The 15883-nt window shown below is 39.5% G+C and overlaps 1 protein-coding gene across 1 annotated transcript in view; it reads right to left on the bottom strand.

The window, feature by feature from the left end:
* Positions 1-1492: 1492 nt before the first annotated feature.
* SLC35F1 (solute carrier family 35 member F1) overlaps positions 1493-15883 on the bottom strand; it is a gene marked incomplete at both ends in the record, with an annotated part of 422151 nt that continues 407760 nt past the window's right edge. Inside the window, one exon of the mRNA XM_080699714.1 lies at positions 1493-1717. Coding sequence (XP_080555840.1) covers positions 1493-1717 — 225 coding nt within the window. The remainder of the gene's footprint in view (positions 1718-15883) is intronic.

The raw sequence follows: 15883 nt of genomic DNA, 5'->3' as shown, positions 1-15883 counted from the left end.
AGATCTATTCCAAATTAAAGAGGTCTGTGGCGCTTCTTAAAATCCTGTGTTTGAAAAAGGGGAGGGGCTATTCTATGGGCAATAAATTAGACTACTGACATATCACTCAAAGCCTTGTCAGTAAGCTATAATCATTCTCTGTATCCATAACAATATGTGTCAACATATTCTACCATTGGATGGATGCCAAATATGCCCAAAAGGCCAGACTTTTTCAATGGCGACACTGTTGCCACTACAAAGGGACCAGGGCACATGAGCTGCTGTAGGACACTGCTCCAGAGCAGCACCTTGACTTGGGGAGGTGGCAGGCCTAGTGACACCCCACAACAAAGATAGCTCCATGTTGGTGTATTTCCAAAAGGGTATCAGAGCTGGATGTGGTGGCACATGCCTATGATCCTGGCACTTGAAAGGCTGAGACAGGAGGATCGCAGGTCTGAGGCCAGCCTCATCAACTCCGCAAGACCCTCAGAAACTTGGTTTCAGACCCTGTTTCAAAATAATAAAAAAATGCAAAAAGGTCATCATATAATTAACAGGGCCGAGGATCATGTTTTTTTTTTTTTTTTCCAGTGCCTTGAATAATTTCCATATTACCACTAAGAAAATCTAGGGAAAGGAAGGAAAATAAAAACATAGCTTTTAAAGAAAGGACACAGGAAGGAGCAGGATTATCTTTAAAAACATACCTAACCCTAAACAGAAATATTGTTCTGGGGTTTCTCATAAGCCTCAGAAATAGAACAGTCCTTATCCTGTTATTACAGGGACTTAATTAGCAGAATCACATGGCACAACAGAAAGGCATGGCCTGGAGTAATCAGAGATTGAACTATAAAAGGCTAGGATGTTTGCTGTGTATCTATTCCTAGAATAGAGAGTTATATGGTCAGCTGCCCCTCCCCATGGGGTGACAGTGCAAAATCCTTACTGAGCGGGCAGTGCAGCAGGTAGCAGAGAAAACCATCGGCCACCAGGGCCCTAAAAGATGGGGAAACTCCTCAGGGGCAGAGCTCCTGTGGCATCCATCACTCATCTAGTCTGCGCAAAAAAATAAAGTATGATTCTTAAAAAGTGACTTGCCATAGAAAAGTGGGATTTACGTTGACTACGTGTGGGTCTGGCAATAGTTCCTACCAGGAGTACAAAACATCCTCCTGAAAGTTGGTGGAATAACAGTAACAATAATAATACAAATCATAATAACAATAATACTTGCTTTTGATTCAAAAATATTCACAATACGTAACGCAGGGGGCTGTGATCAGGATGCACACTAGCTGGGCATCTTTCCAAAGCAGGCGGATCGGGAGCCCGTGTCTCTGGTGATCTGTATCTTGCTCCGTTCCCAAGCTTTCAGAGAATTTGCTACCTTGCAGACCACCTGTGTAGACTGCGCCTAGTAAATACCTTTCTCTATGTACAATACAGAGATGGCGGGCGGACACACAGCCACTGAGTGGTCCTCAGTGAGCAGGGCGGGCTCATCCTAGGCCACACGAACGTGGGGCTCCTCTTCGGTCTCCTGGCCCAGGCTGGTGTAGGTGACGGAAGGCTCCACCTGGGCTGTGGCTGGCAAGTCCACCACAGGCCCCGAGGGATTGCGGAACTGCTTGTACACGCGGGGGTCCTGGGCGATGTAAGTGGAGGTGGAGGAGTACAGCACCAGCCCGATGAGGATGGTGAAGAAGGACAGAAGGTAGAGTCCTGAAAACTAAAAACACAACAGCACGGTGATTTAGCAGCAGGAGCGGAGGTCCGTGGCGCTAATGAGGCCCAGCGAGGCGGGAGGGGCTGCGCCCTCTCCAGCGCACAGCTTGATGAGCTGGCCCAGGCTCTGGATGGAAAGCGAATTTGCTCTTCCGCCATGGGCTTGCTCTCATTGATTCCCCTTATCTCTTTCTAGACCCTGTGGCTAACAAGAGCAGCACTTAGCTAATTGTCTCTGAAGCGCCGATCTGAGCACCTGGGATGCTGGGGGAGCTAGTTAAGCACAAATTAAAATACATCAAGTTAAAAGCAAAAAAATCCCCAACATCACTCAGTAATGAGCTGCTTGTTTGTGGCCTCATTAAACCCAGAAGAAATATAGATATTCCATTTAAGGTTGTTATGGAGCTGTAAACAAGGGACGCTTGCCGGCAGCCATGGCAGGGAAGTCTTGTTTACCCTCAATACAATGCAGTCGTGATTTGTCTTTCCAGTAGGAACCCTTATGGGCCTTATGGTAACTATATTGGCAAGATTAGATTATCCTTATACAGAAAGGCAGTGGAACATTCCATTCCTGCCCCACTAGTCAAAACGCAAACTAAACAGGGCTGGATAGCCAGCATTTTCATCCTCCCAAGGACAGGAATTACAGGCGTGCAGTACTGTGCTCAGGTGAAAAAAAGCAGTCTTGAAAATGGTCTTGAAAATGATGCACAGAAAAGTTTTGGCTGTGGCTTGAAAACTCTGCTAGTGTTAGTTTTTTTTTTGTTTGTTTGTTTGTTTTGTTTTGTTTGCTATTGTTGTTTGTTTTGTTTTTTGTTTTTTACCTTTTAGCCTTTTGTAGGATCATGGTAGCCAAGACTAAAGGTGATTTTCTGATTTTCCTTCTAGAGTGTGCCAGTATTGGGAAGAGGCATCAAAATGTATTAAGGTGCTGGTATTGGAAAATTGCTTTGATAATTTCCAAAGTGTAAAATATAGTCAGAGCTTAGGTGCTGTGCAAACACTCAGGCAGAGAGGGAGATGCAGTGATTACAAGGCAGAGTTCCTCTCTGTCTTTGCCATTCATTCTAATCATTAACCTGTAGTAAAAGACAGAGTCAACTGAAGCCATTAGCCCTAAAACTACAATAGAGGCAACCGGTGCCTCTGTTTACCTCCTCTCCTTTGGGATCCAGCTTGGGCATAGGAAAGGTAAACTTTGTGTGCTGCTTCAAAGCATTCTAGTCTATGAGCAACTAATACTGCCCAATACAATAGAGATAAGGGAAAAGTAGATTCTTGACCCTTGCACTTAGTAAGTGCACTGTCCGGAGGCAAAGAGGCACCACCTGGCTAAGGAATAAGTAACTAGCCCATTGCCCTAGTAACGCTGATGAGAAAGATACCAATACAAAATCTATTTAAAGGTTGGGGTCCCCAAAAGGGCCCAGAGTTCCATTTTCGGGCTCTCCAGCATGTGGGTCAGCATGCTGCTTTTTCTTTCTCTTCTCTATTTCTTACTGCCCTATTTCCTAATTTTGTAATAAAGATTTATTAAAGCTGCACTGAGCTGCCTGTTAGTTTTAATTTTTCTTTCAACCAACCTTAGTTGAATAAGAAAAAGAACCCCCATCATCTCACCCTGCCTGTTCCTCAATTCCTTTATTTTTGACATTAAACAATATGAAAATATTTTTTTCTCAGAGAGATTTATGGACTAGACTCAGCTTGTAACAGCGTCACTTAATTAAGTTGAAATAATGAATCCAGTTTTCCTCAGTGGAAATAAATGTGTTTTATTCTTTGATTCATGAATATGTGAAATAAAATGATATGGAAAGAAGACTACTATTTTGGTGCAGTTGTATATAATCACAGAAAACCTCTTTAATCCCAAATTTGCTTTCTGAAATTATACATTCAAGAGTCTCATATTTTAGCTGAAACTTTAATGTACAGAATGGGTTTGTTCATTTTAAATATTTTGTAAATTATTTTTACTTTTAAACAAAGAAATCTGTATACTTTTAGCATGAGCCTGGCTCTCTTGGTGCAGATGTAGGTAGAGATATTAAGAATGGGGCTTTGCATTTACCACTGCATTCCAACCACCAAACTAGATTCAAATCCTGCTTTACTCCCTATAACTCTGGATACATTTCTCAAGTATTCCAGGCCCATGCTTCCATATCAATCAAGTGTACCTTCTCTGTAGAGTGGTTATAAGATTGAATAGGATAAAGCATGTAAGGCACGTATCATAGTCCCTATCTTACAGCAAACATTCGATTCATGCCAGCTCCATTGCTCCTCATTGTTTTTGTCATGGAATCATGCCCACCGGGTGTGGTGGCACGTGCCTGGATCTAGTACTTGGGAGGCTGAGACAGGAGGACCACAGTTTGGAAACCAGCATTAGCAACTTAGGGAGACGCTTAATAACTGAATGAGACCCTATTTCAAAATAAAAATGGTTACGGGATTATCTCAGAGGCAGAATGACTCTGTGTTCAATCTCCTAAACCCCAAAACCAAACAAACCCCAAACAAAAGGATAATGCCTTTTTGGGAATGGAACCATAGACTGAGTGATAAATCCACTAGAAATTGTTTTCTTGGGGGCATAGCTTTGGAATGATAAGGTGTACCATATTTTCAGTGCACTTCTATTTAACTCATACCACATTCTCTCTAAAATTGCTCAAAAGAAAGATGGCATGGAATTTCATGTGACTGAAGCTTCTTGGAAGGTACCCAAGAACTTTTATTAATAGAGGGTAGAGAAAGTTTTTATTTCCCCAACAAGGGAGCAGTCAGGCAAGCATTACGAAATAATCAGGATAAACACTGAATATTACAAATGGTGATGGAAAGGACTGTTTATTTTTTAAAGCAAGAAAAGTTCTTATCCTCCCACTCTTATTAGTTTAATAGAAGGAATTTAAAGAGGGCTACCTAATAGAAGGACCCTCAGTTCTGGATGGCGCATTTATCTTGTAGAGCATTCATTTCAAATTCCAATCAATTAAATGAAAGTTTTGTGGGGTCTAGGCTGTTTAATGTATCAACTGCAAAGAAATACTTATTTCTCGTTTCCTAAGCTAGGAGAACAGCAACACTCAGAGGATGGACAGGAGTCTGTGGTTCAGATAAGCAAGTTTTAGGCAGAGACTTTTTGTCTCTACCAAGGAGCTGGCTGCCATCTGAGTGCACTCTGAGCACACCCTTTCAGCAACCAGCCTCAGAATATGCCGTATGTTCCATGCTGCAGACACATGACAGCTGGCACTTTATTTTCTCTGTAACCCGGAGAAGCTGGGGAAGGATGCACTCTGAATTAACACTCCCATTTTGCTTCTGGTGTTTTCCCATCATGATGAGTCTTTGTGAAAAGAGTCAGAAAATGCTCAGTGTGAATGAGCCCCCCGCCCCTTGTGGGATCTCACAAACCATCATACAGAATGGTGTGGCTTGGAAGGCTCCTACTAAGCCTGTGTAAAACCTTTCAACTTCCAGCCGGAGGTTGAAAACCAGTTCTTAGACAGTTGGCATATTAATATTATCTCCATCAGTAGTAGAGCATTTGAGACATTATATATATATATATATATATATATATATATATATATATATATTGGTACTGGGGTTCCTGGAAGCCCTTCTACCTCTGGGCTACACTCCCAGACCTATTTTATATTTTTATTTGGAAACAGGGTCTCTTAAGCCAGCGCGTCTGGCTTCGAACCTGCGTGATCCTCCTGTCTCCACCTCCCAAGAGCGGGGATTACAAGCGTGCGCCACCATGCCCGGCTAAACCTTCCCATATTTTTAACTCTTTGGCAGAAAACATCTATGTGTGTAAAGTCTGGGAATCTGCAATCTTAATAGATGCTTCAGAAATCAATGCAACCGTGGATAAGTAAAACAATGAATGATAGTGACCGATCATTCTCAAGGTTATTTGGCCTATACTGGTACATGTGGGTTCAAGAATTTCTGGGAAGAATTTCCATGTAAGGAATTTGACCTTGTAATTTTAACAGTCAATTTTGCCTGAGAAAAATTAGACTTTTAATTGAGTTGGTTAAAACTGTTCTAAATATTCCTTGCAATATGAAATGAAGTATCTTTCCCACCCTCTGCCCCCACACTTCCCTAAAGGAAAATGTATGATATAAAACGCACATAGATAAATCAGCTGGTGAATCTAAAACTGATTTATAGATAAAAATGAACACATGAATTCAGTTCTGTTTCAGATGGAAGCAGATTGCCAGGGTCTAGGCGTTGGGTACCGAGGTGGTGTAAAGACCCATCAGTGACTAAATAAAGCCAATTAAAAGAGTGAATCACTAGTTAAATGTGTTGCTGCTCTAGTGAAGAATAACCAAAGGGGAGTCCTTGATCTGTGGAGTCTCCACTTTACACATGGACTAGAGGGTCGACCCTGTGGCAGGAATCTTAGAAGATAAATAGCCAGTCTGCTACATGTCCTGGGGTGGGAAGGATATGACAGCTTGGGAGTGACAATCCACCCCTCAGCAGCCATGTATTTCTCAGAAGGTTGAGGACTATGCCCTGAGCCAAGGAGTACAATTCTTGGGTGCAGAGCTTTGATAGGCTGTTGGTTAGTGCTGACCACTCTTTAAGTTGTGGCCTGGTTAGGATCCTGTGAAGAAAGGCTATCCCTGGGCCTGATCTATTGCCACTGGGTCAGAGCCAGTCCTTATTCAGGCCAAGGAATCTAGACAGACCTGGCTCCACAGAAAAATCAACACAAACAAGTCAATGCTGGATCTCCTAATTTTGGCTCTGCACTAAACTAACAAGATCATTTTTATTATTATTAAGTGCATTCAAAATATAAAAGTTTGACTTCTGGGTTTACTGAACTGAAAATAAATCGCCTGGAGGAGATACAATCTTTTAAAAATAATCTTCAACTTCTCAATAATTATCCTTACTTGCACCACTTATTTCTCCTTTCTTTTTTCCTCCTGTCTTCTTTATCATTATTAGCAAAAAAACAAGCTAAATCTTCCTGACTGAATATCGTAATATTTGTTTCTTCTAGATTGTACCATGAAAAATCCAAGTGTGGGCATGGCACACAATCTACACGACCAACACCTAAATTCATTAATTGTCCTTAGAGACTAAAAAATACTGCCCCTCCCCATTCTTTTTTTTCCCCCAGGAAATCTGAACACCAAATTCATGCTCATCTAATTTTTTAAAAATGAGTCCCTTACAATGTCAAGCGATTTCTTAATCCATAACAGGAAAGCAAATCCTTTACTAAGATTTGATACTTGGAAAACAACTTATTCTCTAAGCACTAGGTTGTTAAAAAAGAGAAGCAGCAACCAGTCTCCTGCCTGTTGGTATTCCTGACATTGTCACCCAGAGCAAGGCTCTGCTCTGAGAGCAATCCCAGTTTGGTTTATGAGGCCTTCTGTTTGGTTTGTAAAATCAATTCATTTGGCAGTATAATAATTTGTGCAGCCAGTCATATCTAAGGCTTTTACAGGCAAATATCTTCCCCCTGGGGTAATTTCACACATGAACACAGCAATAGAGAGCTAGAAAATGGATTTCTGCCATTATCTTTTATATGACAGATACTTTCACTTGGTTTGATGAATTGATAGAAATCCTTGTTCATGCAGATTTCTATTTTCTGTAGTCCAGTTAAAAAAAAAAGAAGATCATAATAGCTAAGCCAAAAGTGAAACAGAAGGGACTTACTCTGTAGGGGTGTTTAATTATAGGCTGTTACAACCAAGACTGTTCAATGGCTCATTTCTGTCACCTTCCCATGAATCGTTCTGATTATCACTACGTAGTCAGAAGCGATTACATCTGTGTGGGAGGCACACTGAGCAGCAGGCGTCTCTTCACTTGGACTCTTGCACCGCAAGATATCTATTTCCCTCAGCCCAGCACAAGGGTACACACCGGGTGCAGTAAAAGACTGAATGTTAAAGCCAGTGAAGGTGTCTCAGTTTGTAGAAGTGGTAATATTGCAGCTCAACACATTCCAAAATCACCTATTTGGATGGCAATGGAAGAGCCACCACTCACTGTTTTGCCCTGGTGTACACCAGCAAAAGATTTAGTTCTGAAGGAAAGCAGGCTTTGGCAACACTGTCCCACTGAACTGGAAGTTAAGTTTGTCACCTGTCCATTTACGGCTCCTCGCTCCTGAGCCAATATACAAAAAAAGGAAGTTATAGTGTTACATACTTAAAGAAAAAGATGACAATATAAAATCATCTTTCCGAATGCCCCTTCTCACTTCCCAAAACCTAGCCAAGAGAGGGGACAGTGAGAGCAAGTTTGAGCCAGAATGTACAGACACATATCTTGATGGACCCTGGCTTTCTCTCACATATGCTGGGAACTAGGGCAAGTTACCTGTGGAGACCCGCTCTCTTGCAAGTATGTCAAGTTCTTTGGGGTGCTGGTCATATCAGAGGAAAAAACAAGCTAAGCTGATGCTGCTTCTATAACCTAACCTATAAATCCCCTCTCCCTGTGTTAAATGATGTTCATCAGAGCACCATAGAGAAGGAGGTGCTCGTCCAGGTGGCCGCACCAAAGTGTTGTGAGGAATAGGAAGCTCTATTTACTAGCAGAGCACCAGAGACACTGTATGAAACAGAAGTACCCTTGTGCAATTTGTTGCCTATGGACCTCTTAGCAACATATCTACCTAGTCTGTCACCACTGGTGTAGTCCCAGAAGCATTTCTTAATAAACTTCTAATATTCCACATCCCATCTCCTGGTATCTCTAGTTTCTCAGTAACCTAGCCCACTGCCCTAGCATAACTGGACTGTGACTGGTGCACAGTGCTGGCTGGGTGACCAATCCTGATTACCAGGGGGAAACTGGACTACTGCTTTACTATGGATGGAAGGAAGAGGATGTCTGGAATGCAGGAGACCTCTTAGGGGTCTCTTAGTATTACTATGCCCTGCGATTAAAGTCAATGAAAAATGAGAACAAGGTAACTAGGCAGGGCTATTAATGGTTCAGATTCCTCCAGAATGAAGGTTTGAGTCACTTTATGAGGTAAAGAACTGTGACCAGCTGAGGAATGCTGGCAGCCACAGCAGCTAGAAGAAGAAAAGAACAAATTCTTGCCCAGAGTCTCTAGACAATACACAGCTCTTCTGAATCTTAGCTTCAGCCCAGTGAAATTAATTTCAGACTTCTGGACCCCAGAATTGTGAGAAAATAAGTTTCTGTAGGTTATTTAGTAGCCACTACTAAATATATGCATTCCAATGCTCATATGAGATCATTATTTATTAATATAATTAATATTATAGCACACTTTTAACATATTTTATAATATCATTTATTTAAAATAATCATTATTAAATTTTCAGTCAATAATTGAGCATAACTATGAACTGAGACCCTAAATACCATAAGTACCACCTACCTAACCACCAATTCAATAAATATTACTGTGTTCCTACCATGTGACATGTGCTGGGGATATGGTGAAAAATAATATGTATATGACCCTAGTTTTTGGTCTATTGTTGGAAACAGGCTAAAAATAAGTTGAAGGAATAAATCTGTAATACAGTTTGGGGATATGCTATGAAGTTAATAAAGAAGTGGCAGGATGATGTGAGAAAGTATAGAAGTTACTTAGTTAAGGATGTCTTGTGTGAAGACAAAGTATTTGAGACAAGAAGGATCAGAAGACTTGGCCATGAGACCATTTTGGGGAAGAGCATCCAGGCTGGGAGACATCAAGTTGGAAGACTCTGGAGAAGACAGGGCTTGGCTAGTTCAAGGGCCTAAGGATGGGCCAGTGCCACTGGAGTCTATTACTTAATAGTGACTCACAGTAAAGGGCTTACTCCATACTCATCACTGAGGGGAGTTACATTATTTATAACTCATGAAGAAACTATTGTTATTTCCCCCTTTCTAAGAAAAGTACACTTTTCTTAGAAAGTGGTATGGTCAGGAGTGGATGTGGGAATCACAGGCAGGATCAGTGTTTGAAGTCATCAGGACGTGTGCATTTTTATTTAGAATCCAATGAGAAGTGTCCAGGGTGTTCAACAGAGGAGAATATAATCTAATTAGCATCCTAAAAGGATCATTCTGAATGCTGGTGGAAGGTTAATTGTTGGAAGAAAGAAGAGGAAGCAGAAGATAAAGAGGCTGTTGTAATGGTCTAAGTGAGAGTTAGTGGTTTGGATCAAGATGATGCCAGTGGATATCGAAGAGAATGCATTTTGGAGGAGGAGCAAAACAATTTGTTGATAGATAAAAAAGAGGAATGAAGAGAAATTAGACTAAATTTCAGTTATGGAAGTAAACTGTGCTTAGGGTATACAATTCTTTACTAAACTTTCTCTTGTATATCTATATCTATTCCCCTATTGCACATATCATCTCTTTTATCAGTAGGGATATACATTTATCTTCTATCATGATAGTATACGCTGTGTTTTGTTCTAGGTATAATTCCTACCACTTACTTTGTAAAGTTCTCTCATTATTTCATTCAACTCCTTGCAGCCTGGGAAATGTTCTAACAAGAGATTGCATTCAGGAAAGCACAATGAGTAACAATTCTAAATTAGGTACGAAAGTCTTACTTAGCAAACAAAGCTGCAGTCTACCTCTTCCAAAGTATTTTCATATATATCATCTTACTTAATTAAAAAAAAGAAAAAACAGCCGGGTGTGGTGGTGCACGCTTGTAATCCCCGCACTTGGGAGGCGGAGACAGGAGGATCGCGCAGGTTCGAAGCCAGCCTCGCTGGCTTAAGAGACCCTGTTTCTAAATAAAAAAATATAAAATAGGTCTGGGAGTGTAGTCCGGAGGTAGAATTGTTTCCAGGAACCCAGTACCACCAAAACAAAAACAAAACAAACAAAAAAACATTGTGTCAGAAGAGTATGGACTACCATCATGCACATCTTGATGTGAAGAAGTGGGAGGTGGGGAGGTTCAGGAGTAAGTTAGGCCTTCCATCTTGCAGTGACAGCTAACACAGTGGCCCTCAGCTCAAGCTCCTTCCCATCTTCTAATTGCTTGGTTAACTGTACTACAAAGTATTGTTAATTCTTTTCATCTCTTCCATTCCCTACACTGAAGCTTCTAAGGACAATCCTGTATTTCTTTTGCATAGAGAAATGATTCAAACTTTAATTCAACATATATTGGAACAACCTAATGTATTATTGATGAACCTGAATGCAGTTCATTCTCAATTCATAGAGAAGAACAATCCTCAAGACATAGAATCATATTTAGGAGAGGGAAAAACCTCTTGAAAAAATGAAAAATGTGTTCTATCTAATTATATTAAAATTCTATATTTCATTCTTCTTCATGCACCTGGTGGTAGCTTTTTGTGAATGACAGAGAAATAAATTAAATGGATGAGTAATTTGTCTATAAAGAATATGATGATGTAGCAGCTGTCTGTCACCTTCTCCCAAATAGCCATCAACATTCACTTTTTAATTTCAGGATATCCTAAGAAGTACAAGCACTGGGTCCAGAATTTTTGGTTGTTTCAACAAAATATATTAAAATTTTAATGTATTGTATAATTCTTGAAATCCATGGAGTACTATAAAAACGTGAGACTTCCATCAACACTATTAGTATCTTTTCCCTTTTTTATATTAAACTTTATATATACCCATTCTAAAAATAACATTATCTCATAAGACCCCAAAACAAAAAAATTGGGGGATATACTTTCTAAGAAAACACATTTTCCTTCAAAATCTGTGTCCCCTAAGCTTGACATTAACAAAATAATATACCCACAATGATGTGTGTGTGTTTGTGTGTGCACATTTATGCATGTGTGTTTTTGAGGAATATGGGAACGGTGAGGCTTCACCAAGTTATTAAGAGACCTGTAACTTAGAAAGGGCTTTCTTTACTGTCAAATCAGCCAGTGTGTCTTTTCCCTTAATAAGCCAATTTGAAAATATGATTATTGCCACCTGATATTGCCTCTTCTGGCGTGTACTAATGTGTGAAATCAGTTTAGAATGTTCTACCAGGCTCCAGATGCCTTTTCTTCCCAAATAGTTTGCTGTTTTGATAAGATATAACTTTAATAGTCCTTCCATCTCATATCTTATCTCAATGTTACTGGTTTTCATTTGTCCCCTACTCATTCCTTTGCATAAAATAAAGCCCATGAAACATTAAGCTGGAAATATTTCCCTGCCTTGTTATGTGCACACCACAGAAATCCTTACAACAAAATGGACAGATATGGCCTAAGATGCTACCAAGAACTCAGGGGGCAAATACTCCACTTATCCCAAAATTTGGTGGAAATTATTGCAATTAGCTTTGAAAACCTTTCTGTACAATTGAAGTAAAAGGATATATGCCTTTTTTGCCATCTTTTTCATGACACACTGTACAGAAGAAATGGCTATGCCCCGGCATTGAAGAGTAGGGGGAGTTTGCAAGGACAGGTATAATCAAACACCAGGGGTCACTACACTGATATTTTATCTCAGTCCAATCAGAATGGTGATTACCAAGAATCAAAATAGTAATAAATTCTGGCAAGAATGTGAGGGGAAAGCAACAGTTGGGGAGATTATGAATTAGTACAACCACTATGGGAGTCAGTATGAAGTTTCCCATAAAGACTAGGAATGGGAACACCACATGGCCCGCTATGCCACTTCTTGATATTTATCCAAAAGAATTAAGGTCAGTATATTACAGATGCATGCCCATGTTTATAGCAGCACAATTCAAAATAGTCAAGTTATGGAACTAGCCTAGGTATCTGTCAACAGAGAAATGGATAAGAACGTGTGGCATATATATGCAATGGAATTTTACTTAGCCATAAAGAACAAACATGTCATTTGTAGGAAAATAGATGAAAATAGAGAACATCGTGTTAAGTGAAATAAGCCAAATTTAGAAAGTTAAGGGTTGTATGTTTTCTCTCTGATGCGTAAGGTATAGAACAAAATGGAAAAATGGGTCTCATGAAAATAGGAGACCCATAGAGTAGAGGATGGGAGTCATGGGGACAGAGAAGAGGAGGCAAGAGGAAGTCCAGAAGGGAATGAAATTGGCCAAACATGTTATGTGCATGTACAAATATAGACATCTTTAGCAGCCAGGGAAATGCAAATTAAAACTACACTGATATTTTATCTCAGTCCGATCAGAATGGTGATTACCAAGAAGAAAAATAGTAATAAATCCTGGCAAGGATGTGAGGGAAAAGCAACTTTGAAGTGTACAGTGAATCCCACTATTATGTATAATCATAATGCACTAATAAAATTTTTAATTAACTAAAGTTAGTCCTTTCATTTAAAAATAGGATTGGTTAAAACACAAAGGAAACACCAATAGAACCTATAAACTACTGAAGCCTCCCCAGAACAATTCCTGTATATAAATGCTTGGCTCCATGGAACATCCAGAAAATAACTGGACATTAAACTGGTAATCAAAACTTACATTCAAGCTAGGCCTGGTGGACACACTTTTAATTCTAGTACTTGGGAGGCTGAGATAATAGTATGGTTGGTTCTCAGACAGCCAGGTGCTTAGTGAGACTGTCTGCAACTTAGTGAGATCTTGCTTCAAAATAAAGACTAAAAAATAGGGGTGGGGCATAGTTTGGAGGTAGAATGCCCCTAGGTTCCATTCTCAGTACCACAACACACACACACACACACACACACACACACACACACACACACACACTCACACACCTTATATTCAAGCTAAAATCGTTTGCTACATTTGAGGCCCCGCAGAATGGTTTATAATGTATTTACTTTAAATATAAAACTATCATAAATATATACATTCACATAAGACAGTACTTAGCTATCCAAGTGAACAGTTTTAGTTATGCAAAAGTAATGGGGAAATCCGAGACAAATAAATATTAAGATTTTTTTTACATATTTCTCAATTAAAACTGTTAATAAGCCATTGTAACTTTCTAATCAGTGTCTGTTATAATCTTTCTACTTTTTCAATATTAGAGATTCACATTTAGATTTCCTTATTATTTGAAAGGACTGCTATTTTTATTACTTTCAAAATGATAATACTATTATTGTTTTATGATTATAAAACTAATAAATGCTCTTATGGTATTTGAGCAATATGTAATTCATTTAATATTTGAAAGTATGCAAGCCAGGCATGGTGGCACATGCTTGGAATCCCAGTACTTGGAGGATTAAGCAGGAAGATCGCAGGTTGGTGGCCAGCCTCAACTACTTAATGAAACTTAGTGAGATGCTGTTTCAAAAATAAAGAACAAAAAACAGGGCTGGGGGTATAGTAGAATGCCCCTGGGTTAAATCCCCAATACTACAAAAAAGTATGCAGAATGTAAAATACAATTACTCAAAATTTTATCATCTTTATGACTGAGTTGTTTATTAGATGTTGACCCCACCAGTCATTGTAGTAAGTTATCTGAATGCATCCATTTATTTACTCTCACAATATTCTTATGAGATGTATACATGATCCCCATTTTGCTAATGAGGAAAGTAAGTTTGAAAGTAGAAACTTTTTTTAAGGTTGTATAACTGGGTCACATTCAATTCTTAACCAGTGGTCTATGAATCTAGATGAGAAACCTGGACCTTTATATTCACTGAGCCCTAGCTGACATTTGGCATTTTTAGAATTATAAATGTAGGCAATGAGCTACAGTAGTATTAGCAGTACCTTAGACCTTTTCACCATTATAATGGTGATATGTTTATATCACATTATTCATCCTGCAGATCTCTTCAAATATTGCTCATACTCATCAATGTTCTGAAATGACAGTAGCTATTAGATCTTCTTCTAGATCTTTTTATTCATATATTACTATCTTATCAAGTTTTAAAATATTTTAATAACTTTAATATAATTGGTTTTGTAAGCCCATGCATTTTTTTTATTTAATACTTCAAAACATTGTGGAAAGGAGTCTCTAGGCTTCATCAGACCCATGGCACAAAAATGTAAGGAGTGTGACTGGTGGTGGGGGAGGGGGAGCTAGATTTTATGACCAGGCTCGGGCTGTGGACAGTAGTGCCATTCCATCTGCCCTTGGGCTTGAGTTCATATTTTGATGAAGATCTTTTCAATTATGTCTGTATGGACACAGACACGTGCTTGCTTAGATACCTATGTGTGTAAGTGTGCATGCAAGTATGTCAATAAAAGGGGAAATATGAGCAAAGTTTGAATGGAAAGATAGGAGAGGAGGAAGGCTGATCTTGATTAATGAGGGTCTACATCTAAATATGTGTAAAATTATGAATATGACATGGTTACCCTGGACAACCATTGGTGGGAGGGGGGAAGGGAAAACAGGGGTGGGGGAGAGAGGGCACCAAATATAGTTTAAATGTAAACCATTTATGTTCAATAAAAATTTTGTTTAAAAATAAATAAATAAATAAATAAAAATACAAATACAAATAAAGTATTTCTGAGTAAAGATGTCAGAGGGAAGCAGGACCATGATTTCACAGTAGCTAAAATCAGAACCAGACAAAATATTAGGAAGTAGCCAAACAAGAATGGGGTAAAATTGTATGACATAAACTTTGATAGTGGTAACTGAGGCAGAGCCCAGAAGATTCCAGCATGGCTTGGCATTGTCCCTCACATGCAGTCCTTAGCACAAGGAGAAGAGAACACAGGAAACAGATGAAGTTGGTCCACTGAGATGTTCACAGATCTTTCCAATCTGGAGGGAACCAATCAAAGTGGTAATTAGGCAAACTCAGGGAAAGCTGAGAAAATATCCTCAGGAATGAAAAGTCTTTATCTCCTTCCTCAGTTTCCTGGGGATGAAGAAGGCTGGCTATTACGTGGGCTCTGTGGGGAACAGGGGCAGCACTCAAGGCACAAAGAGGTCATGCCCTACGCCCCTAAGAGTGAGACAGGGACAGTGGCCAAGTTGACCTGTAAGTGTAAAAACATCAGAGACATTCTTAGACAAAAAGAACCTCAGGGGTAGGAGAACCTGTCATCTATTTTTAGAAAAAAATGTCAAACTCCTCAATAGTAAAATCTAGTAACTTGAAAGACTTGAAAAGAAATGGGTACCATGCTCAATTTTATATGGAGGTACCACTAGCACCCTTACTAGTATATACAGGGAGATAGGATGAT

The sequence above is a fragment of the Muscardinus avellanarius genome (assembly GCF_963383645.1).
Source record: "Muscardinus avellanarius genome assembly, chromosome: 8".
Classification (NCBI taxonomy): Eukaryota; Metazoa; Chordata; class Mammalia; order Rodentia; family Gliridae; genus Muscardinus; species Muscardinus avellanarius.
Note: the sequence above shows the minus strand (reverse complement) of the source record. Positions and strands in the feature narration are given on the sequence as shown.